This window comes from Callorhinus ursinus, unplaced genomic scaffold (genome assembly GCF_003265705.2).
Source record: "Callorhinus ursinus isolate GAN/ISIS: 27379988/994484 unplaced genomic scaffold, GSC_fseal_2.0 scaffold11, whole genome shotgun sequence".
In the NCBI taxonomy this organism is placed as follows: domain Eukaryota; kingdom Metazoa; phylum Chordata; class Mammalia; order Carnivora; family Otariidae; genus Callorhinus; species Callorhinus ursinus.
In genome coordinates, this window is record NW_027397073.1 from 17,983,999 (window position 1) to 18,011,738 (window position 27,740).

General features: G+C 38.2%; 1 protein-coding gene across 4 annotated transcripts in view; it reads right to left on the reverse strand.

The window, feature by feature from the left end:
- WDR7 (WD repeat domain 7) overlaps positions 1 to 27,740 on the reverse strand; it is a 365,699-nt gene that overhangs the window by 327,712 nt on the left and 10,247 nt on the right. For all 4 annotated transcript variants that reach the window (XM_073898127.1, XM_025886347.2, XM_073898126.1 and 1 more), the window contains 3 exons: positions 26,168 to 26,413; positions 11,824 to 11,900; positions 3,306 to 3,477 (listed from right to left, as the gene is read on the reverse strand). In XM_073898127.1, the coding sequence (XP_073754228.1) occupies positions 3,306 to 3,464 (159 nt within the window). In that variant the 5' untranslated portion in view covers positions 3,465 to 3,477; positions 11,824 to 11,900; positions 26,168 to 26,413. The remainder of the gene's footprint in view (positions 1 to 3,305; positions 3,478 to 11,823; positions 11,901 to 26,167; positions 26,414 to 27,740) is intronic.

The following is a 27,740-nucleotide window of genomic DNA, read 5'->3' on the forward strand; positions in this document are numbered from 1 at the left end:
CTCCCAAGAAAATCAACTTTACCAATAGTTTTATTTCAAAGATACATGGCTTTGTCGGAAAATTCCACTTTCAGCCATTACAAGTAACTAGAACTAGACTTTACTCCCACCATAATCTAAAAAATAAAAATTTTTGAATGAAGTATAAACTTCACATGATCACCTTAATAGAGGCAATAAACCTTTTGACAAAATTCAATATCCTTTCATAATTAAAAACTCTCATCAAAATGAATATAGAAGGAATGTACCTCAACTTTATAAAGGCTATAAATGACAACTCACAGCTAACATCATACTCGACAGTGAAAAACTAAAAGCCTTTCCTCTAAGATCAGGAACAAGACAAGAATACTCACTTTTGCTACTGCTACTCAACATAGTACTGAAAGTCTAAGCCAGAGCAATTAGGCAAGAAAAATAAATAAAAGGCATGCAAATCAGAAAGAAAGAAGTAAAATTTTCTGTTTGCAGATGACATGATCCTATATATCCTAGAGACTCTACCAAAAGACTGCTAGAACTAATCAACAAATTGGGTAAAGCTGCAGGATACAAAATAAACATACAAAAATCAGTCGCACTTCTATACACTAACAACAAAATAGCTAAAGGAGAAATTAAGAAAGTAATCATATTTACAATAGAATCAAAAGGAATAAAATACGGTTGACCCTTGAACAAGGAGAAATCTAGAAAAATCTAGAAAAAGACTACTGGAACCAAAAGAGTAACACAGTCACAGTACACAAGTCAAAATACCAAAAAGCAATGGTATTTCTAAATACTGACAATGAACATTTGTAAAATAAAACTAGAATATATGGCTCTGCCACCCACTGTCAGAGGAAAGCAAAACAAACAAACAAACAAAAAACCATGTAAATGAAACTATATCTCTGACTCTATCTTCATTAAGTAAAAAGTTAGCTAAAAATAGAAAAGTTTAATATTTTCATAAATCAACGTTTCTTTAATGAACAGAAATGTATTCAATTCATTAAATAGTTCTCTACAGTTTAAAGAAAAAAAAGATGGCTTTAAGAAATTGCTCTGAATGACCACATATATCAGAGACAATAACCCAGCCAACTTTTTTCTTTTCCCCTGGATAAACAGTCCAATTCCTCAATATCTTTCAAAAGATCTATTTCTCTCCTAGCTCCACTCCCATCCCCCAACACTTCTCACTCCCCCGTCACTTTTAGCCCTCTTACTTGAACTTAAATAAACATAACACTCTAGTAAAATCTATGTGACAAAATTAGTGAAAGAATTGTTTCTAAGCTCTCATAAGTGAGTCTCATTGCTTGTAATCATTCCAGTAAAATGTGGTGTGCTATTTTTTCTCTTCACAACTACACTGATGATTCATATTTAGGTCGCTATCAATCCTGAAGGCATATACATTTTATGATACTTCCCCGCTACTTTTCAAAGTGTATACCTAGCCTTTACATGTCATTCAATGTGTACATTTTTCCAGTTCTAGCTGTACCATGTCTAGGTGTATACCTAAGAGTAACACACATATGTCCACACAAAAACTCATACACAAATATGCAGAGCAGCATTATTCCGTACGGCCAAAGTGCACACACAACCCAAATGCCCATTAACTGATGTATTAAATTTAGTATATTCATACAATGGACTATTATTTGGCCATTTTAAAAAAAATGAAGTATTGATATATGCTACAATACAAATGAACTTTGAAAATACTATGGTAAGTGAAAAAAGCCAGTCACAAAAAACCCACATATCAGTCCATGCACATGAAATGCCCAGAACAGGCAAACCTATAGAGGAGTTATATCTGGGATATGGGATATTTATCATATCAAATTAACATCCTTACATATATTGCACATTATAAAGAGATAGAAAACAGAGTAGTGGTTGCCTTGGGAGGAAATGGGGATATTGGGAATGACAGCTAAAGAGTACAGGGTGTTTGGGCGCCTGGGTGGCTCAGTTGGTTAAGCAACTGCCTTCGGCTCGGGCCATGATCCTGGAGTCCCGGGATCGAGTCCTGCATCGGGCTCCCTGCTCGGCAGGGAGTCTGCTTCTCCCTCTGACCCTCTTCCCTCTCGTGCTCTCTGTCTCTCATTCTCTCCCTCTCAAATAAACAAATAAAATCTTTAAAAAAAAAAAAAAGAGTACAGGGTGTTTCTTAGGTAATGAAAATGTTATAAAATTGACTGTGGTAATGTACACTTTTTATTTTTTAAATTCAATTTATTTAAACTAAAAACAAAAACAGTTCACCCATTTCTCCCATCCCCACCCCTGGCAACCACCAATCTGCTCACAATGAGCTTCATTTTAAAAATATGTATTTTTTAGATTCCACATATAAGAGAGATCATACAGTGTTTGTCTTTCTCTGACTTATTTCACTTAGCATGATGCCCTTTGAGGTCCATCCATGTCCCAAATGGCATGATTTCATTCTTTTTTATTGTTGAATAATATTCCATTGTGTATGTGTCTGTGTGTGTGTGTATATATATATATATATATATATACACACACACACATATATATATAACACAATTTCTTTAAATGAGTGAATTGTATAGTATGCAAATTGATCTCAATAAGGCTGTAACAAAAACAAAAAAAATTACTTAAAAAATCAACTTGCTTGCCCTATATTCCATGCCAGCTACCACCCCATTTTCTCCATTACACTTTACAGAAAAATCCCTGGGGAAAATTGCCAGAGAGGGAGATTTAAAAATGGGGGGGAAAAGGAGAATAAATCCTGAGGTGTTATACTAGAATTGGAGGTATTAGTGTGATGTGTGTGTGTGTGTGTGTGTGTGTGTGTGTGTGTGTGTTCCCAACTCCTATTTCCCTAGTCTGTCCACTGTGAAGGCCTAGGAGCACAACACACTGAGCACTCCACAGTAGGAAAGAATGGCCATAAATATAATCAAATTTATGCCTTATAAAAAAGGTTTTGCTCTCTTCAAGACATTCACCTTAGAAGGTATAAATGTTCGAAACTATTTTTTAATACCTTTTTCAAAACTCGCTTCAGTATGGATAAACATCTTTTGAAAAATCTTAAATGTAACATATTAAGCCACTTAGGGCAGATACAACAACTGCAAATAGCCAATAACCAGTAGAAGTCAATTCTGATGTATAATACAAATTATCAACCTGCATAATAGCAATTTGAGTCAAAACATATTTCACAGAAAATATGAGGCCAAGGATTATTCTGGGACTATTGTTTTCTATTTAGAAACTCCTTGTGTCTAAAAAATACAATAGGCATTTCAAATACTCACTTCTAATTCTACTGAAAGATCCCAGAGACATATTTGTCCATCATGGCATCCAGTTACAATTGTGGTCCCATCGTCTGTTAAAAGTACTGCTGAGATGCAATGTGTTGGTGCTTTGCGACCCCAAAGAACAATGGGTAGGACAAGGCTGTTTCCCGCCATTGTGCTTTCAAACCTGGAAATGTTGTAAGAATAATGTCAAATATTACAATATTTCCTTCTAAAACATACATTTGTATTATGAATCCAAGTTGAACTTCCTGAATGCCAAAAATGTTCCCAAATATTATATATATGACACACATATATGAAAATACATAAAACCTTATTTTATATATATAAAATCTAATTAAAATCTTAGTTAATTCTCACAGTAAATCATGCAGCAAGTACTATGGTCATGCCTCTTTCACAGATAAAGACATTGAGTCAGAAAGAGTCACAAGGTGAAAAGCAAAGTAATGGAGCCCAAATCAAAACCCACGCTGCCTGACTTCAGAACCTAAGATCTTATTAACCAATGACAAGTAAGGTCTATAAATTTGTTAGGTTTCCAAACCAGTAATAGATGCCAATGTCCAAGAAAAATTCACTGTTGTTTCACAGTGTGCTAAACATTAAAAAGAGTATGTTCAGTGGGAAACTCATTCAACTACATTTACTACAAACCTATTATGTCTCAAGATCATGAATGTCTTTTATTGTAAATTCTGAAACTTGAGGGAAAAGGATTTTTCTTTAAGTGTATATGGGAGTACAGGAGAGCACAAATACAAGGAACTATTCCTTCGTATGACAAAAATCAAGATCTAGTCAGTGAAACAACCAGATTTAAGTGTTATAAACCATGTGGCTAAAAACTAAATACTAGTTCAGAGAAGTTAGAGAGAAATGAAGAATGGAATAATCAAAGAGGGCTCCACAGAAGACAGAAGACTGCCAGATCTTACAAGACACTAGAGGGTCACCTATAGGCTTGACAAATGGTCAATCAGAAATGGTCACTGTAGTGATTTTTCCTGCCCCAAATTTTTAAGTGACAACAAATGATATACGTATAACTACAGACTCTTTAGAATGCTAAGACTGCCCCATAAAATTTTCAGAAACACTTAAGGAATAATCATTTTCTCTGAAGAAAACTAGTTTGATAGCCATGGTCTTATTGCTAGCTGGTCCCAGCAAGACTCTTCTTTAAACCACTACTTACACTTTAAAAAGAATAAAAACTAAAACTAAAATCGCTTTTAAAGAATAGTCACTGGATGGGGTGCCTGGATGGCTCAGGCAGGTAAGCGTCTCACTCTTGATTTCAGCTCAGGTCATGATCTCAGGGCCCCTGGTATTAAGCCCTGCATTGGGCTCTGCTGCGGAGCCTGCTTAAGATTCTCTCTCTCCCCATCCCTCTGCCCATTTCCTCCCTCATGCACTTAATACTCTTGCTCTCTCTCAAAAAAAAAAAAGAAAAGAAAAGAAAAAGAAAAAAAGGTCACTGGAAATAAAATAAGGGAAGCAAAAAATCTAAAAATCTATATTACTTCTTTTATTTTTTTATTAGAATATATGACTTTCATCAGTTTGTCTCCCCCAAAACTTCATCTTTTTGCTACTAGTAAAAGGTATTGGAAAAAATTCCAAGTTCACTGCCTATTAATAAAGCCTTATATATATCATGTTCACCATTTCATATGCTACCACAACACAATTATTTCCATTTTTTTGCATATTTCTATTTGATATTAGAAAAAGAAACAAAGCACTGAACCAATTTTAATAAATCTGGTACAGCATGTTCCTGGCTGAAAAACAAACCCAACAATGACTTTCTCAAAAAGGGAATCTGGAAGGAGTTCATTTTTCCATGGTGACAACATTCAGTATTAAATTATATCACCCAAAGATTTCTCCCAATTAAATAAGCTCACAGCATTGAAGACAATATGGTGAAATCTGAAAAGAACACCATTTCTCTAGATATTTGAGGACTCATATTCAATGCATACTGTTTTGCTTAAAGAAAATACAAATATAGAGATTCAGGAATATGTGTGTGTGCTTTCAGGAGATGGGCCTGCTCTGATGCAACAGGAAAGAACATTTTGATATTCAAGTGACAGGGCAACTCATTTCATAGCCCTTAAAACAAGTGAAAATAATCATCCATAACATGGCAAAGGTATATAATACATCATTAGAAAACACATCAATCTCTAACTCAACTTCTCCAGAAGCTATAATAATTACAAAGATTTAGAAAAAACATATCCCCCACATCCTCCCAAAAATCAAGAACAGACAGTCAACCAGAATCTGAGAGGAGTTCTTATTACGGGCAATAGAGGATTTTCATAAAGAACTGCATCAGTTTCCTAGGATTGCCATGACCACAAACTGAATAGCTTAAACAACAGAATGTATTGTCTCACAATTCTTGAGGATAAAAATCTGAAATCAGATGTAGGTAGGGTTGGCTGTGAAGGGAAGGATCTACTCCAGGCCCCTCTCCTTGCCTGTAGAAGGCCATCTTTATGCTCAGATGGCATTCTCCCTTTGTGTACATCTGTCTCCAAATTTCCCCTTTTTATTTATTTATTTTTTAAGATTTTATTTATTTATTTTCCAGAGAGAGACACAGCGAGAGAGGGAACACAAGCAGGGGGAGTGGGAGAGGGAGAAGCAGGCTTCCCGCGGAGCAGGGAGCCTGATGCAGGGCTCGATCCCAGGACCCGGGATCATGATCTGAGCTGAAAACAGACACTTAATGACTGAGCCACCCTGGTGCCCCAAATTTCCCCTTTTTAATAAAGACATCAGTCATACTGGATTAGGACCCACCCTGATGACCTTATTTTAACTTAACTCCATAAAAACCCTACCTATGTCCAAATGAGGTCACATTCTGAGGTACTGGAAGTTAGAATTTCAACATATGAATTTTAGGGGAACACAATTCAACCCATAACAGGGATATATCCTTTTAAAAGAACATCTGGGACATCTGGGTGGCTCAGTTGGTTAAGCATCTGCCTTCAGCTCAGGTCATGATCCTGGGACCCTGGGATGGAGCCCCACATCGGGCTCCCAGCTCAGCAGAGAGTTTGCTTCTCCCTCTCCCTCTGCCTGCCCCCAGGTTCGCACGCGCGATATAATAAAATCTTTAAGAAAAATAAAAGAACATAACCTAAAATTAATTAATTATCCAAAAAGCAATTCTCCCTCAGGAAATAAAGGTAAAGAACTTCACTATATCTTTTCCAGGAGATACTACATCAGCTAGTTAACTGCTTATCTGAGGAATAAATAAGAAGTTCTGTCTAACAAAGGTAAGGAGTTACCATCTTATGTATTATGTTGGGGGTGGGGGCGGCAGGAACCAGATTCCAAAATTCACTGCTATATTTCAAAGGAAATTAAACAGTAAAAACTAACCTATCCTAACCCCTATATATACCCTTGTCAAAGGTCCTTAAATTATGCCCAGTGCTATTTCTTGGCTGGTATACTCAAAGATCTAAATAGAAAGTACCTGGTTTTTTGTTTTGTTTTGTTTAGATTTTATTTATTTATTCGACAGACAGAGAGCGAGAGAGCAAAAGCACTAGGAGCGGCAGTGGGAGAAGTGGGCTCCCTGCTCGCAGGGCTCGATCCCAGGACACTGAGATCATGTCTGGAGCCGAAGGCAGACACTTAACTGAACCACTCAGGCACCCCTAGAAAGTACCTGTGAAATGAAATATTTAAAATGTAAATAATCATAAAGAATACCTGAAATGAAATATGAAACTGTAGTAGGAATCACAATCAGTAGCTGCTATTATTGATGTCTTGCTGTTGGGATTAGGGTGGTTCCAATCAAATACAGAATAAACAGAAACAGAAACAACTTCTAAATAAATAATAATTAATGAAAAGGGCTTGGTGACCAACCGGAAGATGGTATTCAAAAAAACCAGGTGAATACAGTTTCAGATCATGGCAGGGGCAGTGGGGGCAGGGGGGAAGTCTTATTTATAGGACTCATGTGGAGAAGTAGATTTGAGCTCATGGGTCTCAGAACACATTTGATATTAAAACCTCCTAGATACGAGGGTATTAAATCAAAGTTGGGGCAGACTATGGAGAAATGGGTTTGGGGGAATGTTCAAAAGTTGGAGGCAGAGAAGACCGTCAAAGACATTTTGACACTGGCTCTGCTATCTCTTGCCAGTCATGGAGACATCCTTAATGATGCCGGGTTAGTTCAAAACTAAGAGAGCTCAGGCGCTTTACAACACTTCCTTAACCCTACACTAGACTTTTGTTATGTAGGAAAAATAAACTTCTACTAGTTTAAGGCCACAATTTTTAAGTTTTGTTACAAATAAATATTATGAACTTCCTCACTGCACACTCAGATACACTATACCCCCGAGTACGTAAGAATAATATCCATGGCAGATATGATGTGGTAAGAAGAATGACAAACAATTACATAAAGGAAAAATGTTAAGACCCCTACAAAATAAGGGGTGGCTTTGTTGGAGGTGAGAAGAGGATAAGGAAACAAATACAACCATCATCCTGTGGCCAAGACCCTTCACACACCAGCAGAAGATAATTAAAATTCATCATTAGCTGACCAACATGTGAAAGACGAACTTACATGGTTTAGATAGGTCACTGTACAATGTATGTATATTTCAATTTTATACAAGTCCAATATATAAAAGCTAGACTTGCTGAATTTATAAGAGAATTCAAGAAATTTCCATACCAAAAGAACACATCAATATTTCCTTTCAGCACTGAAGTGTGCTAGTTCTTACTTTCAAGATTCCTTTGGATAGTCTAGGTCCTCTTAACTTCCACACAAATTGAAAAATCAGCTTGTAAATGTCTGCAGAAAAGCCTGACGAGATTATGCCTAGAACTGCATCCAATTCCTGTATCAATTTGGGGAGCACTGACTCCTCTAGTTTCAGTAAATATTACTAAGGCAAAAGGATATTCTAAAAGCAATCTTACTTGGGCACCTAGGTGGCTTAATCGGTTAAGTGTCTGCCTTTGGCTCAGGTCATGATCCCAGGGTCCTGGGATAGAGCCCCAAGTTGGGCCCCCTGCTCAGTGGGGAGTCTGCTTTCCCCCCTCTCCCCCTCACCCTCACTCGTGCTCTCTTGCTCTCTCTCTCAAATAAATAAAATCTTTTAAAAAATAAAGGTAATCTCACTTCTTAAAGGGACATAAGGTCAAAGTAGCACATGTAGCTTCCTAATGAGATTTCACCACTCTTACTTCTCAATATAAATGAACATAACCTGGTCCAACACGGTTAACCAAATGAGAAAATCAAAGAGAAATCAAATAATTTTGTGGCTCTCTCCTGAAAAGTTCTGAATTCTTCCTATCACTTCTTTGAGAGCGCAACACTCTTCTTCTAGAAAACAAAAAGTTTAATAGAGAACAATGGTTACTAGACGGAGGTGGATGGGGGGATGGGTGAAATAGGTGATGGGAACTAAGGAGTGCACTTGTGATGAGCGCCAGGTAGTGTACGCAAGTGATGAATCACTATATCGTACACCTGAGACTAGTATTACACTGTATGTTGGCTGGAATTTAAAACTTACAAAAATAAAATGAATTACATGAAAGAAAAAAAGTTTATTTTCTCCTTAAAAATATTAACATATCTACTCACCAGTGACAAGGAAGAAACACTGTGAGGTGTGTGTACTATACACATATATATAAAAATAAAATTAATGCCATATGTGCTAAACTGCATATGTACCTAATGTATAAACACTTTTAATTTTGAAAAGCTTTTTTTAGGGTATAGTAACATGTTCTCCGTTGAAACAAGTTATTCTTGGAACATAGATAATATTAATCTTTCTTAAGAGCTTACAATTCCCTTTAGCATACACAATAAACACATTCTATTCATGACAATTTGAGAGACTATAAGATTCTAAGTTGAATTTCTGAATCAAAGAAAAGATGTATTATTGTTAGTACTTATTTTGACCTAGATATAGTTCAATGAGTATTAATTCCTTAAAACCTAGAAATCTGGTTATAGTATAATAATTAACAGGAATTTCTTGGAACAACTACTGAAGAAACTATCATTATAAAGAAACGATCTTGGGGCACCTGGGTGGCTCAGCTAGCGGAGCATCTGACTCTTGGTTTCAGCTCAGGTCGTGATCTCATGGGCTGTGTGATCCAGCTCCGCATCAGGCTCCCCACTCAGTGGGAAGTCTGCTTGAAGATTCTCTCTGCCCCTCTCCTTGATCTCATGCATGCATGCACACGCTCTCTCTCTCTCTCTCAAATATATAAATCTTTAGAAAAAAATAAAATAAACATCTATAAGATGCTCTTTATAATTCAGTCACTGGTATTTATTTACTTATTTATTTTTTTAAAAGATTTTATTTAACAGAGAGAGACACAGCGAGAGAGGGAACACAAGCAGGGGGAGTGGGAGAGGGAGAAGCAGGCTTCCCACTGAGCAGAGAGCCCGATGCGGGGGCTCGATCCCAGGACCCCGGGATCATGACCCAAGCCCAAGGCAGACGCTTAATGACTGAGCCACCCAGGCGCCCCAGTCACTGGTATTTATTTAATAAACTGGGCCATTTTAGAGACTAATTCATTTACCTTAAACTAAGACAGACAGCCTTTCCTTCCATGGTACTTTTTGTTTATAACCAAACCAATGGATGTCCTGTGAATTACCTAAAATTTCACATAATCCTCAATCACTATGCCACAGACCTTTGTGCTTTCAACATATTTTTTTTCTCTCATGCTTTTTGGTGTAATAAAGTCTTCTAGATCTATTTGACCCTATGCAACATGTGAATATATAGCTTAGATAAAAGAAGACAGAAGAAAGAAAGAAAGAAATCAAACAAAGGAACAGAATGAGGAATCTTTAGTTCATTACATGAGCATTATATGTGTGAACATTCTTAATACAAGGAAATATATATATATATATAGGAAAAAAATGATAATCTCAGTCCATCAAAAATATAAATGCTTCAAAACATTTTTTTCTAATGTCTTAAAAATCTAATAGAAGTGAAATTTTAGAAAAGCCACCAAAAGCACTAATGAAATAACATGAAATAAAGGATACCTTGGCTTATGATAACAGACTATCACAGTCAAATACCTCAAAGAAGAATTAACCAAGACTACCACTTGGTAACAAAGTCTAAGTGGCTGATTAAAACAAAAAATGGGCAAATTAGCCAGGAGTTAAGAGGAATATAAACACAGAGTACGCAGTTTTCCAACCATCATCATTCAACTGCTCTATTAATTAGCTAATAATCCATTCCTTGTTTACATTATCATCTAGTGTATGAAGGGATTTAAATATGTTCCAAAAAAGCTTTATATTAAAAGGGAATGAAACAAGTCCTGGAACAGGATTGAGGGTTTTTTTTTTTTAATTATTTATTTATTTGAGAGAGTGAGTGAGAGAGAAACAGACAGAGAAGGAGCCGGGGGCGGGGAGGGCAAGGGAGAAGCAGACTCCCCACTGAGCAGGGAGCCAGAGGTGGGGCTCGATCGTGGGACTCCAGGATCATAACCTGAGCTGAAGGCAGACGCTTAACCGACTGAGCCACCCAGGCGCCCCCAGGATTGAGATTTTAAAAATTCCTATTTTCATGGAAAAGGCCCAAAGCAAAAGTGATTGAACAAATTATTAATCTGATGTAGTATTAACTTTAATAAACTCTGAAGAAAATTATCTTACTAACTCCCCAAAATATTGTGTACAATATATTCATATTTTGCTACTAATATATCAAGGAAAAATACTAGCTTTCAAATTATAAATAGATATGGTCTAAGACCAGATGCTTCTAGAAGCAGAAGAATACTAGGAACATTCAATTTTCATTCATGTTCGTATAAAAATCTGGCTTAAAATTAAATTTAGAGATTGGCTATTAAATAAAAATTTTTAACTGATCAAGCTTCACAGTCAAATATCAGGAGTTCTAGATGCTACTTCTCATTTTGCCACTAATCATGCAGTCTTTGATCATATTTCCAAGGCTTAGTTTTCTCCCCAAGAGTTATTTATAAAATTAATTTTGAATCATTTTGAAGTAAAAAAAAATCAAATCATGAAGAGCAGGGATCTTAATGTTTACCTCTAAGTCATCTCTTTTAGTTGCTTTATTTTTTTATTTTTAAAGATTTTATTAATTTATTTGAGAGAGAGAATGAGAGAGAGAGCATGAGAGGGGGGAGGGTCAGAGGGAGAACAGACTCCCTGCTGAGCAGGGAGCCCGATGTGGGACTTGATCCTGGGACTCCAGGATCATGACCTGAGCCGAAGGCAGTCGCTTAACCAACTGAGCCACCCAGGTGCCCTCTTTTGGTTGCTTTAATTTCATGTATTTCTCTATTTCACTGACTCTCCTCTATTTCCCAGTTCTGTATAGAAATATAATTGTACTTCAGTCAACAACAACAATAAAAATAATCATAATTGAAAGAACACTGAACTTACAATCAGAACTGTATTCAAATCCTGGCTCTTCTGTGGGATCTTGAAAAAGTTACCCCTCTGGGTTTCAGCTTCCCCATCTGTAAAAGATGGACAATAATACCCTCTTTTAAGAAAGCTGTCCTAATGATCAAGAGAAAGCATACATGCAATGCAACTAGTGAAATAGCTAGCACATGGCAGATGCTCAGTAAATATTAATTTTTTAAAAACACAGATTTTGCTACTTCTTCACATTATGCTTCCACATCCACTGGTTTCTTCCAGCACTGCCATTTCATATTTAATAAAGTTGGATTTTTAATAAGGTTATGATCTTTCAATGACTTTCTGCTATAAAATAAAAGAACTACTGTATATGCTTGTCAGACACAATTCTATTATCTGCAAATATGACGATTCAGTTCTGCATGACTTTATTAGAAGTAATGCTACAAACTCCTACGTGATACTAAAACAGCTTTCAAATTAGGTCCTGTCTCATAATGACAATAATCAGTATACATTTTAGAGCAGCATTTCCCAAGTTTTCATTTCATGCCTATAGATAAAATGGACACAATTCAACTATCCAATGGGGCTTACACATATGCAAGCAAACAATTACCACAGAGTGTGATACAGGAGAAATCTCAAGACCTATGGAGACAAAAAGATCGATATCCTAACCTACACTTTAATGGATCCAGGAAGGATTCTTGGAAGAAATAATGGTGAGAATGAGTAGGAATTAACCCAGGAAGAAGCTGAGGGAATCACATATTCTAAATCCCACAGGTAAGAGAGCTCAATTCTTTCTCGACAGTGAAAATAGTAAGAGTTGGCATTCAGAGCACAAAGGCCAAATGATGAGACAAGAAACAACAGGTCGATATGCACCAAATCATAAAGGACTTGATAAGCCATCTGGAGGAATTTGGGGTTTAACCTGACAGCAATAGGAAACAGGTCAAGTGTTTTCAATCTGAATTTGCTTTTCAGAAAGATCAGTCTAGCTGCAATACAATGGATAGGGGTAAAACTCTGGGTTTGAAGACCAGTGGGGCTACTGCAGTACTGCTGGTGAGAAATGATGGTGAAATTTATCACAAACTCTCATTACTTATTTCTGCACTTTTTTGTTTAATGAACAAATGACTACTACTCTGCCCTGGTACTCTTTATGCTCGTGTTCCCTAAGATCAAGAACCACATCTGTGTATTCACCACATAATACTTAGCATAATGTCTGCCATATAGGATGTCTTTAATAAATACATGATGCAAGGTAGTAGTGGCGAGAACAGCAATAATAAGATGAATATGAGAGCTCTTTTAGAGATACAATAGATAGGACCTGGTGTTCAGCACACCAAGTTGATAAAGATGCAACATGGATTTTGATTATTAGGTTTTACACAAAGGCACTATGCGGACAAGAGAAAAGAAAAAGCACTTTGAAATATCAAAAGTCCTCTACATAAAGGATAGGCACTATTATTATGATACAGATGCCCAGTGAAGTCATCAATAAATTCAGATTCTAATACATGAGACAAATTATTCTACACTTAACCAGAATTTACTAACTATAGGTCTTGAGAAGGGAGAAGATATTACAAGGTTTCACATTAGTCTTAAGCAGGATCAGACTAAAGAGACTTAGTGGTCCCATAAGATCTCTAAATAGGGAAGCGACATGCTAAAACTCGGTGACATAGTATAAAGTTCAGATTAACACAGAGAAAACACTGCAGACAGGGAAACAGATATGATGCTACTACAACTAGCCTGGGTGCACAAAGATAAGAAGCTTAGCTAAAATTATGAGTTTTGAAAGAAAAAAAAATACAAGACAATTACGAAAAACAGTAAATCATGGGGTTTGATGCAATGTGTAAGGCTAGAGGCAAGACAAAGACATGTGACTGTTACTTTCCAAGCAGAGTGAGATGGAAAGAGGGAAGAAGCAAGCGTGAGGGGAAGAAGGGGAGTGATAACAGGCAAAAGGGGAACAGACACATCATTTGGTCTCAGAGAAATTAGAACTCAGAAAACATTTTCATTAAATGGCAGCAGAGAGGGGCGCCTGGGTGGCTCAGTCGGTTAAACGTCTGCCTTTGGCTCAGGTCGTGGTCCCAGGATCCTGCTTCGAGCTCCACGTTGGGCTCCCTGCTTGGCCGGGAGCCTGCTTCTCCCTCTCCCCACTGCTTGTGCGGTCTCTCGCTGTCTCTGTCACTATCTCTCTCTCAAATAAATAAATGAAATCTTAAAAAAAAAAAAAGATAAATGGCAGCAGAGAATTCAACAGAAAGTGTTCCACAAGAGTGGCAAAAACGCGATCACCCTTTGCCTGCATCAGTAAATCAAGCCACTGCAAGTTGATGAAATGTGGGTCTACCTGGCAAGGCTTTGCTTGTTTTTGACATTTAAGCTATTGTAAAAGAAAGGCTTTTATAGTTGACAATAAATAAATAAATAAATAAACTGGCTTCCTAATTTAAAAATGGAGAGAATATAGTCCATTTACCATCTAACAGTTTTTATTTTGGTGGATATTTAGGTCCACTGGCAATTCTCTCAAAAATCACATGACAAACTGATCTCAGAGCTCAGAGGCATAAATAGACCTCCTGATTCCTAATGCAATAAATATTCTTCACTATTTTTTTTAAGTAGGTTCTATTCCCAACGTGAGGCTTGAACTCAACCCTGAGATCAAGAGTTGCATGCTCTATCTACTGAGCCAGCCAGGCACCCCGACTCTTCACTATTCTATACTATCTTCATTTACCGCAAACTTCCATATACCAAAAAATGTCATTCTCCTGTCAATCTGGTTAATCGATATGTTTTACTAAATCACATTACTCAAAGGTATTAAGTAGAACTCTAGTATTCATGGATAAAACGATATGATGTCTGGGCTCAGCAGCACATGGGGGAGGGAGGGAGGAAATGGGGCATAAGAGATGTTTAAAGGGATGAATGTGAAACAGGATAAGTGTGAGGGATGGTCTGCATCCAGATCCTCCTTCAGGAATTAAGGACTTATAACCCAGCTGCTGAGAACCCACCAAGGCCTGCCATGGTCAAAGGTAGATGCTTTGCCCAAGTTCTTATCCCCTTCCCATAGGACAGTCCATGTCCAATGACTGATCAACTCAAGGATATAAAAACCAGGCCCCCTCATATCAATTCAACATAGCCCTAAAGAGTCATTCTATCTTTAGAATTCCCCTCACCCTCTAGGGTCAACTGAGATTTCATTGCGACTTACCACAACTCAACTTCTCCCTTCGGCAGAATCTGCTTCCTGTCCTTCCCACTCCCTGCACAACCCACCCCCATGCCCTGTGTTTTGGTGGGGTTTTTATGGTCGGTCTTTTTTTTATTTTTTTGAGAGCGTGAGAGAGAGCACGAGTGTGAGCTTAGGGGTGGGGGTGAAGGGAGGGGGAAATCTCAAGCCAACTCCCCACTGAGCACTTAGCCTGAGCCAAAATCAAGAGTTGGAAACTTAACCAACTGAGCCACACAATTCTGTAATGACACCAGGCCAAAACACAAAAACAAAACCAAAACACACAATAATGACAGCTATCTATGAAGAAGGAAATTAAGAAGAGACTAAACCGAGTGGGAATCCTAATTCTGAAGATAAATCATTGGTCTTAAGGTTTTCCTCCCACCTTTGGATACTTCACTGTATTCCAAAATGTAGTTTAATAAATAAATAAAATGGTTTTATTTGACTCACCAGGTTTTGTTTTAAAGATGCACATGTGCATACATGGAGTTTCCAAAAGATGTTTAACAAGAATTTATCTGTAGCCTATCACCTTTCAAATGCTAGCTCTCTGCTGTGAGCGCTGTCCCAAACCCCGATTCACTACTTCTGCAAACATGTTTTCACTACATGTTCTATATACAGGTACATAACACTTAGCCTTGTGTGTAGGTATTTCTTCAGAAATTTGATGTTCCATTACAATCTGTGTTCCTCAAGGGTAAAACCAGATCATCTATGTAAACCCATCACCTTTGTTATTTAACCATTATCAAGCAAGCTGCATTCTACTGGGATTTGTGGTGGCTCACCAACACCTAGAATAGTAATTGACTTCCACTAGTGGTCAATATCGACTGAATGAATAAACGGAATAACAGTAACTAGCATTTATTAAGCTCTCACTGTGTGCCAGGCAAGAGAAGATTTTTTTTTTTTTTTTTTGCTAACTCTAACTCCTTCTGGACACTTTCAAGAACCTTACTCCCTTAATTCTCCTCCTCCTGTTGACCATTTTAATCTCTATTAAATTAGCCTTCATCCTTCAAACATGCTCACCTGTCATTTTTGTCCAAAACACCTTCCCCTGTTCCTGGCCCCTGGTTGTAAATCCAGTTCTCTCTGACATTCTAATTAAAATCAACATTTTGAAACCTGTGGTCTCTGACTCCACTTCCATTTCCTTACTGCAAAAGGCCTCATGTAATTGAGTTTCTATCCTTACACAAGATCTAAGGATCTGAGGATAGCCCCTACATGAGGAGACCGACGGTTCTCTAACATGACACTCCAGGGCAGAAGTCTCCAGTACTAGCAGAGAGAAGCGATGCCTTGGAGAGACCTGAGGAAAGAGAGAATGCTTTGACATTAACGGACCTTTGACACCTATTCTTTCCATTTTTTCTGAATCCAACCATCTTATTCAGTCCTCACAGTATAATAAGGCTGCGAGTGTGACATGGCTGAGCACTTGCTAATCCTCAACCCTCTCCCTTTTTTCTGGTTCAGTTCTCTCACAATTACCCTCCTCCTATTTTCTCAGCTTTCTTCCACCTAAATGTATGAGGGCCTAGGAAGCCAAAGGAGAGTTCAAGGAACAAGGGAAGAGCTTACACCCCTGTTTTTCATTAGATTTAGACTATTTGATTATTCTTTTAATAAAAAACTTCGCATGAAATTTACTTTTCCCCTGACTCTCCCCTACTTTTTATTATGAAAAATTTCAAATGTACAAAAGGTTCAAAAAATAGTATACAGATCATTCAACAAATATGTCATATGCCCCTTGTCAATATTTGTGTATGTATATACATACATATACATGTATACATACTCTGTTGCTAAACCATTTGAAAATAACCTACACACATCATGACAATTCACCACTAAATAAAATAAAGAGCTTAAATATAAAGAGCATTCTCCTCCATAAACACAGTATCATTATCGCAATCACCGTTATCAACGCCATAATAATTCTCTAAGAGCATACTATCCAGTCCATATTCAAATTACTTCAACGGTCTAAAAAAATGTCTTTTATAACTTTTTTTAAACCAGTAAATATTCAAGTTGTATGCATTGAATTTGGTTGTTTTGTCTCTTTAGTCTTTAGTTCTAGAACAGTCCCAACCTCCTTTTTTCATATTAACTTTAAAAAACAAAACAAAATCAATTGCTTATAAAATGTTACACATTTTAGAATTGTGTGATTTTTTTTTTATGATGTCATTTACCTTGTTTCTCTATCTCCTATTTTCCTGTAAACTGGGTCTAAAAGCATCATTAGGCTCAAGTAAAACATTTTTGGCGAAAATACTTCCTAAGTGATGTTGCACACTTCGCACTGTATCACCACAGGAGGCAGGTAACATCACATTGTCCCACGCCATTTGATTAGGGTACTGACCACCAGATATCGCACCGCACTATCTGGTCCTCCTTTAAAGCCACCGATGACCTACGGAGCGATCCTCTGACAAGACCGCCCTATTCTGCGATACCCCATGTGACGCCGATATCCCATGTGATTTCTAAAAGCTATAAAACAGAATAATATGTGAAAAATCTAGTATGAGATCAATGTTAATTTCTTGACATTACTTTCTAAACTCTCAAATGCAAAAGCAAGATGTATTTCTATCCCACAAATGCAGGCCTTTTCAAAAGGAGTCAACATCGTCTCAGAACGTGGACTTCCTGTGCCTCAGGCAGGCCCCCTGAGACCTACAGACAACAAACTCATTCTCTCTCAACACGTGAACAAGAGTAGGCCTACGCTACCCACCTTCCTACGGGGAACAGGAGTAACAGAGACTATACACTAAATAGCTGAACCTAGCTTGCCACGGTTACAATAACAGAAAGAAGAGTCTGTAAAGGTTTACTCATAGAATATTCCTACATCATTTGTCAAAAGAGTGTCCTCAAGTCAAATTAACAATATGATGTGATGAAGGCAGTGATCATTAAGATTATGAATTTGCATTGTGCTGTGCTTTTGTTACCAATTTACTGAAGACTTGGAAAAAACTGAATCAGATCATAGACTGTTTACTGTAATGCAATAAGACAGCTAGGCCATAAAATGTACTGAAGAAATTACTGAGCTGCTTACTCAGAACAAAAGGTTTCTGGAATTAAAGAGCTGTGAGGGACACGACCTTCTGAACACTAAACTTGTCAGTAGCTTAGTATTCAGAAGATCATACTTTAGTATTTGAGTGCAAGAAAACAATTCCCAATGAACATGGCACTTAAGGACCGCTTTTTCTAGGGAGTTCCGGTATTGTTTTAAAAGGACTTGTGCAACGAGCAGATGGCAACAGAAGACTGCACTTATTTCTTATTTCAAAACAGCCCTGAGCGCATGAGAGTCAGGTGTGAAGAACTGTAGAGCTATCTGGTCAAAAAATAGATCACAATTTTTAAAATGATTCATAGATTTTGAGGCATGAGTCATGTTCTAAATTTCTACAGCTGCAATCAGGATGTCTGAATTCAACTTACGCTCTATCAACCAAACGGCCTCAGTTTTAAGAGTTACTGATTAAGCTAAAAAGCAAACGATGCCCATCAAGCCCCTACATTTCAGGGAAAACAGGCCTCATTTGGTAGAACCAACTTCGACCCACTCGCCTCTAATCTCATTTGCATCTCCAATTATTCCTACTTGTTTCCCTCACTTTGCCATCAAAACTAAATTAAGCACTGAAGTTTCTCATTGCTCATAAATTAAACTACCCAGAAGTAGAAACAAACACGATTCCCCAAACTGGAAGTTGAACTGCCACAATATTCTAGGGATCAGTAAGGTCTGCTGGTAAGTACAAAGATTTGACAGTCGTACGGACTAGGGACTAATCCAGCTCCTCTACTTACAGGCCTTAGGGAAATACGCAACCCCTTTCCAAGTCAGAATGTCCTCATTTGTAACATTACCCTTCTCCTTAGAGGCTACAGGAAAGTGTTCCGCCTGTCACAAAACTGCTCTTGACAAGTTCACCAATGACCTCTCCATTACTAAATCCAATGTCAAGTTCTAATCCCTTTCTTCCTGACCTACCAGCAGCATTTGGCGTAGTTCACAGTTCCTCTTCCTTGAAACACTTCTCTTGTCCTCCAAGTCTTCACACCTTCCTGATAGATCTCTAGCTTTAGTCTCCATTTTTCCTCATTTTTGACCTTTAAATGGTGGCATACCAAGAGCTCAGTCCTTGGTCTTTTCTGGCAACACTCCTTTCCTTCCTTTCTCCCTCCTTCAGTGATTTCACCAAGCCTCACAGCTTAAATACCAACTATGTGTTGATAATTACCAATTACAGCTTGGGGCTCTCTTCTGACTCCAAACTCACCTATCCAGCTTCCTACTCAGTATGTCCCTCCAGATGGCTAATTAGCTTCTCAAACTTGACCTGTTCAAAAGTGAGACCCTGGTCTTCTTCCCCAAACTTGCCCCTCCCACAGTCTTCACCATCTTAGTTAATAACAACTCCATTTTTACAGCTTCATAGGCCAAAATCCAAGAATCATCTTTGATTCTTCTCTCACACACATTCCACATCCCAATCCATCAGAAAACTCTACTGGCAATACCTTCAGAGAGTACTATATCCAGAACCCCAAGACTCCTCTATACCTTGACTACTGCCACCCCATTTCAAATTGCCAGCAACTCCCACCGTGGATCATACAATAGCCTCTTAACTGGTCTCCCTGTTTCCACCCTTGCCCCCTTTACAATCTCAACAGAGCATGCAAAATGACACTATTTTTTAAAAAATCACATCGTATCACAAAGCTACTCAGAATTCCCCCTGTGCCTTCCTGTCTCACCCAGAGTAAAAGCCAAACTCTATTACTGCCTATCCTACACGAGTGAGGCTGTTATTCTCTCCCTTACTTTCTCTTCATCCACTCTGATTCTTTGTTTTCTTCAATTTATCAGGCAGGGTCTTATCTCAGAAGTGTCCCCCAGGTCTTCATGGTACACTCCCTCACCCCCTTCAGGTCTCTGCTAAAATGTCATCTTCTCAGGGAGGCCTTTCCTGACCAACATAAATTGTAAAATCCACCATCCCCACAGTATTTTATTGTATTTCTCCAAAGCATTTACAATCCTTTAACATACCAAACATTTTGCTTATTTGTCATCTGGGTTTCCCACTATAACAAAGCTCCATGGAGGTGATGATTTATGTTTATTATTCCATACTGTATTTCCAGTGCCTAGAATTTCTGCCACTTAGCAGGCACCCAAATATTTGTTGAATAAGTGAACAAAGTACTGAACAAAGTAGGTTTGTTTTGGTTTTCAAAAAAGTTGCAAATTAAAATCCATCTTGATTTTACATGCTTTGGATTTCACAGAAGAGTTGCTTATCAATTACTTTTTCTGTAACAATGTCAGCAATTAATATAAGTCCCTCTAATCAAATCCCTAACACACTAATTGTTTTTCACCAACTGCAAGTTGTTCCTATATTGGAGCCTCTTTTATTCTATCTGTGACACACAGGAAGCCAGACATACCATTGGGCCTATGCAGCTAATTAGCTGACATGGTTTACTTTAATTACTACTACTCACAAAGGCCTGTTAATGAGTCACAAAACTGCTTCTTAAACTAAGTAAAGTGATACTTTATTAGTGTGAACTTTTCACTCCCCCTAATGGTGGTTTTTATTGTTTGTTTGTATTTGAAATGTTTAGAGAAAAGAAGAGCCCTTAAGGAAGACAGCCAAATAAATAACTTGAATGTGAGAACAGAAGGTAACTGGCACACTTTTATCAATCTGTTATCACTGACATATTAACTACCAACATTCAGAGAGAAATATGTACGTGCAAAACACTAGTAAAATACATTGAGTGAGCTTGAAAGGTCATAAGTTACAATTGCTAAGCTGAATGGAAGACAGTGGTTTAAAAAGCCATGTATTTCCAGTAATTTTCTATTCTAAAAGAGCCTGGAGAATAACCCTTGGCACTTCAGAAATTTTCTCTGCCCTGAACTACTCACCACTGCCCTAACATTTTATTGTTCCATCATTTTCTGACTCCCACATTTTCTAACCCAAGCAACTATCAGCGGGGGGGGGGGGGAGGACCCTACATGTTCATTAAACATCACCAACACATTTTGGAAAAGATGCCTTATTTTATTTAAAGTATTTAATGTTTCATGAATATAGTATATGTGTTAATAGAAAAAAATAAAAATTCCACTTAGACAAAGACTTTCTAAAAGCAGTCATGATGTAGGGCTTCTCCTTCCAACAAAATTTTTTGTGCTCTCACTAGCAAAGTAGTTTTAAGTCATCAGATGAACCACATGCAGAGAGTTCAGATTCTAAGTTGACATCATAATCACAGTATCTGTAAGTAGGAACATAAGGTATCCTCTTTATTGATGACAGGATTTCACTGGGCCATAGGAAAACTCTCAGCTGGTTCTTTTGATGATCAATGGCACGCACATAGCTAAGACTATGAACTTTGTATAAAGTGCAACAATGAAAGGGACAAAATGGGAAAAGAACGTACAAACCTCACTAACCACATATTTTTAATCACCTGTCCCAACAAACAGATAAGTGTCACAGAGAAATGTAATAGACAAACCAGGAATAAAGGCACTACCTAGTTCCAGGCCTAATACTACAAATACTAAAATTATTTCCAGATTTATACTATGAATTTTGGTCTCTGTCTCGTAGAACACAACAAAGATAAAATCAATATATGGAAATAAGTAGCATTTTCTTCTATCTACAATAATCTACTTTAAAATAGTATCTAGGCACAATATTTTTTTAAACAACAACAACAAAAATTCTGCTCAGTCATAAACGGAAGACCATTCAATGTTCTTGGATAAGATGACCTAGTATTACAAAGTTCAATTCTCCCCAAAATAAATCTATATATTCAATGCATCCTCAATCAAAATTCTAGTTATGTTGTTTTTAGAAACTCTAGCTCTAAAATATATAGAAAAGAGTAAAAATCCACAAATAGCTAAACCAACTTTGAAAATGGGCAAAGAATGGAGAACTTGCCCCACCAGATACTTAATATCACTAGCCATTTGGAGGGGCAAATTAAGACCACAATGAGATATCACTACACATCTAAACAGCTAAAATAAAAATATAGCGGGGCTTCTGGGTGGCTCAGTCGTTAAGCATCTGCCTTCGGCTCAGGTCATGATCGAGCGTACTGGGATCGAGCCCCACATCAGGTTCTCTGCTCGGCGGGAAGCCTGCTTCTCCCTCTCCCACTCCCTGCTTGTGTTCCTCTCTTGCTGTTTTTCTCTCTCTGTCAAATAAATAAATACAATCTTTAAAAAAATAAAATAAAAATATAGTGATAATACCAAATGCTGGCAAGGATGCAAAGAAACTCTATCTCTCATACATTGCTGCTGGGAACATAAAATGGTGCAGCCACTCTGCAAAAACAGTGTGGCAGTTTCTTCACAAACTAAACCTACACTTATCATACCACCCAGCAATCACCTTCCAAGGCAGTTATCCCAGAAAACGTGAAACTTCGTACATATACATATACACACACACACATTGTACAAGAATGTTCATTGCACCTTCATTTTTAAAAGCCAAAAACTAGAAAGAGCCCCAATGTCCCAGTGAATGGTTACACAAACTGCAGTACACATATACCATGGGATGCTACTCAAATTATGCAACAATTTGGATGAATCTCAAAAATTATCTCATGCAACAATTTGGATGAATCTCAATCTCAAAAAATCTTATGTTGTGTAATTCCATTTATACAGACTTCCTGTACAGATACAATTATAGAGATGTAAAACTGATTAGTGAGCAGAGGTTGGGGATTGAAAGGAGATGAATGTGATTCAAAAGGTGTAGTGGGAAGGAGATTTTCATGATGATGGAACAGTTCTCTATCTTGACTGCAGTGATGGTTACAGGTATCTACACAGGTGATAAAATGGCATTGAGCCATTCACAGGCATTGCACCAATGTCAATTTCTGGGTTTAGCTGTTATACTATATATAGTTGGATAAAATGTAACAATTGCGGGAAATTGGGTGATGTTATATAAAATGTAACCACTGGGGAAACCAGCCCTCTTTGTACTATTTTTGCAACTTCCTATGATCCATAATTATTTCAAACACAGGCTAAAACAAAATGGGAAGAATTATTCACATAGGGGAAAAAAATTAATACAAAGCCATTGTGTGAAAATCACATGGTATTACAGCAAGAGCAAACAAACCAAAGGAACACAAGACAGTATTCAGAGTATGTATGAGAACTTGATATACAATGAGTGTAGCATCTTATCTAAGGGTAAAGGAGAGAATGCCACTTGGAAAACTGGCACACTATATGGAAAATAAACTGAATCTCTTCCTTGTGACATATAAAAAGACTCAGGATGCACTAAAGACCCACACATTTCACGGAGAACTATGAAGTTAGTAGAACACAAAATAAGAGTAATTTTATGACATAGGATTTGGGAAAAGACTTCTTAAAACCCCCAAAGCACAAACCATAAGGCAAATTTTTAAAAATCTGACTACATCAAAATTGAGGATTTCTGTTCAATGAAGCACATTATGAAAAATGTTACAGACAAATGACAAAATAGGAACAGGGATACTTAAAATATTTAAAAGACTAGTATCTAAGGAAATACAAGAGCTTCTGCAGATCAACAAGGAATGAAACCTCAAAAATGAGAAAGGGATGAACAATTTTACAAGAGGGAAAATCAAAAAGATAAAATGCACACGAAGAAATCCTCAAACTCCTTAGTAATAGTGAAATGTAATTTAAAATGAGATTTTACTTTGTACCAATTAGTGTGGAAAAACTAGGACACTGGGTAACACTAAGCAACAGTGGAGCTACAAGGGCACAGAAACCCCCCAGACCTGTCTGCAGAGGTATAAACTATTACAGTTTGTTCTGAAACACAATCTAGCAGTCCTTTGATAAAATATATGAATGCCTTGTGATCCAGAAATCACATTCCTGGATGTAAATCTCAAAGAAAGCATCACAGAGATCTTGGAGGTATGTTTATTATAGAATTGTTTACAGCAGTAGGAAAATAAAGGTAAAATGGGTATCCGCAAATAGGAGAGTAGGTGGAAACCTGTCACGGATATACTCTCTGAAATACTGTGCAGCAGTCAGATGCAATGGAGAGTGACACAAATAGATCTTTAAAACGTGGTAGGAAGAGAAAAAAATTTTCAATATACAATATTATATAACATACGTGATATGTAACATATACAAAATATACCATATCTCTAAAAATCAAAAATGTGGGCACCCAAAACAATATACATTTAATAACACATACGAACATAAGGATACACATCACACATGTTAAAAACGGTTTCCCATGGGTTGATGAGCAAGGAAATGGAGTGGGAATTGGAAATAAAATACAATGAATAAAAAAAAAACAGGAAACACACCTTGAACAGCCAATGATCAATGAATTGAGAAAATTAATTCAATTCTCTTCACCTGAGGTCCAAAACAAACTTTTTAAGTACTCACACCTAACACAGAGAATGCTACTAAAGCTAAATGTTATCCTGCTTTTCTCATGACAAAGACACAAAAACTAGCTCACTACTTTTAAAGTGTTCAATGCTAAGCCTGTTAAATAGATAAACCACCCCACTCACTTTGTTTCAAAACAGAACTTATATCCAAGATGAAAATAAAAGGAAATTATAAGATACAAGATTCTCTACTCAAAATGTAAGTTCCCATAATGATAAATAAAGTAAGGCCCAGTCCCTTTGATTTACCTACCAAATCTTTTAAAATTTAGCTATGTACAGGTGGCAGTAAGAAAAAAATGTATAGTCTAGTTTTAAGTAGAGCTCTGGAGTATTTTAAAAATAAAGATAGACATTTAAGTAAATAAATTCTCTGTAAGAATCTCTTGTTGAAATTAACAAGGCATTTACTATCTATTTATACTGTTTTCCCAATCTGAAATAACTAAGATGTTATTTTCAATGAAATCAAGGCAGTTTTGGATTCTTCGTAAATAAAGGCCTTTCAACACACTATTTTTACTTTCAAACTGCTCTCCACTTCCACTGTCACAAGTAGCTTATAAAGCAAGAAAATCTGTGTCATACCAAAATTTCAAAAACTCAATTTTTCTTTTACACCCTGCGATTCTTGCCATCTTATTCATAAAGTCCTAAGCAATAAGCATCTAAAAGAGTCATAGCCTGCCATTTTTGGCTTATGGCAAATGTTACCATGAAAGCAAGCTGTTCCTCTCACTGAATCCTAAAATCCGTAGCATCAACATTGCCAATGCTGTCTTAAGATGCAACTGTACCTGCCATAATTTCAAGCTACAAGAACCAGCAAATTCTGCCTGGGACCTGAGAAATTGACAAAGCAAGTGAATCAAAACATAAAACGCAATTTTTGAATCAAGGGCAGGGTAATGCTGACTCCAAACATATGGCTTCAGAACGCTGGGACCCAAAAGTAAGTAAGTGGGAGTAGCAGGTATCCTTAAGCCAAGTCCCAGGGCAAAAGGATGGAGGGCAGGCAGGTGGCACCTCAAAGATGAAACTCTAACAGACGTTAATACCTTAGGCAAGGGCAAACTGGAGAGAAGTACCAATAGGTAAGGAGAGCATGGTACCCCAAAAGCAAGCACATTATCCGAAAGCACAGTCAATAACCACCCACTCATCATCACAAACCACCTCACTGTTTAGATTGCCACTGAGGGCAGGACGGTCCCATCTCAAAACCAAAGCCAGTGTCGCCTGAAGCAAATGTCATTCACCAGGCCAAGGAACCCCAAAGACCCCTGGTCGAATCCCCGCTCCAGGCAAAGGCGCCTAGCTGTGGGCCTGAACCTGCAGGCTCGGTCAAGAACAGAGAACTTCCATCAGCAGCGCTCGAACAGCTGGCACCGTCCCCGGCCAGAACTGACTGTGACCCTTGACCCCCGGCCCCTGACCTCCACTGCAAGCACGTCCCACGCTGGGGTTCCCCCTGGATTAGCTCGAAAGCCTCCTCACCTGTCACAGCTTCATCTCATGCCGCGATGTTGTCCGTCCCACCACCCGTGGGCGCCCCGTCAAAGGTGGACAAGGCGAGGACGTTATGTGAGGAAGATGTGGGGTGCTCAAATCCGGGTAGGCAAACCACAACCCGAGCCCAGCCGGCGTCTCCCCACAGAGGTTGCAAGGTGCCGTTGCCGCCGCTGCCACCGCCGCCGCTGCAGTAAATCAGCTGACACCCAACTGCCGTGACTTTCGCTGCAACTGTCGCAAAAATGAGGGGGAGGGAAATGATCATCATTTCCATACTTGCCTGGCCGAGGCTAGAGCCAGAGAAGCTGGCCAGGTTACCAAGGAGACCGAACGGAGGTTAGGGTGTCGAATGTGGGCGAAGAGTGCACGGCCGCCATTTTTATTATGGGAAGTGTGGTCTAGGCTCTCGTCTCGCCTCCAATGCTCATCCTGGGAGGACCAAGATGGAGGGAAGAATGAAATGGCAAGTCTAGGTGTTCCCAGGATGTTGCAAGTTTACTCTTCTGCCCTGCGGCTCTGTCCAGACACTTGGAAAGTGTTAGCTCTGGAATTCAGTTACTGTTTCCTTCTGACCTCGAACTTAAAATTTGCCCACGACACAGAGAGCCAGAGGAGGAACTCTGCTTCTGGACTAGAGGAAGTCTGACCTTGTACAACATTCCTGTAGAGAAGAGGGAATGAATGTACACTCTCTGTGTGGGCGGTAGAGCCTGGTGGAGCGGGAGATCTGAATTCAGAGAGGGTTGCATTGGGATTCCGGGGCCTCCAGTGCGCACTGTTACTGTCATCTGGGGCATGATACTTGTCTTCATTCTCAAGTCCCCATATAAAAAATAGGCATAATAACCTCATGGGTATCTAGGAGGCTAAACGAGCTCAATAAATGTTAATTACTTATTACGACTGCCCATCTGCCTCCCAAATATTTGTTGAACTAATGAATAGTAGCCAAGGGAGAAACTGGGGCGATGCTGGCAGCCAATGGTCAGTTTGTCCTTCATAATCTCACCAACGGATTTATGGGACAAGAATTCCATTGCAGTCCCCAAAAGTAAGTTCTGTAAACGAATCACCTGGGGAGGCTGTCAAAATAAAGTTTCTGATTCAGTAGGTCTAAAGTGGGTTTCTGAGATCCTCCATTGCTAAGGAGTTCCCAGGTTCCCTTTGCTTCTGGTCCTTGGATTGAGTCCTGGGTAGCAAAATCCTGCTGGATGGGTCGGAAGCAGGGGATTCACTAGGGGATTAGAACAGGGCAGAAACAACTCCTTGAGACAGGATCCTTTCCTGTCAAAAGAGACCTAAGTGTTGGTTTAGTCAAAAGGCTTCCTGTCAATTTATTATTCCTGCAAATGACAAACTCTTTCCTCCCCTTCTTTCCAGCATAGACAGTCCTCCTCCCTGCAACACATTGCAGACCTATCACTGTTCTGGGGGGCACACCCCCTTTTCCCTCACTAGGCCCCTTAGCCTCCTTTATGTCTAAGGTGTTGTTTCCTATATGCTGTTTATTTGTAGAGTACAGCTCTGCTGCCATCTTGAGAAAAACTAAATCATAATG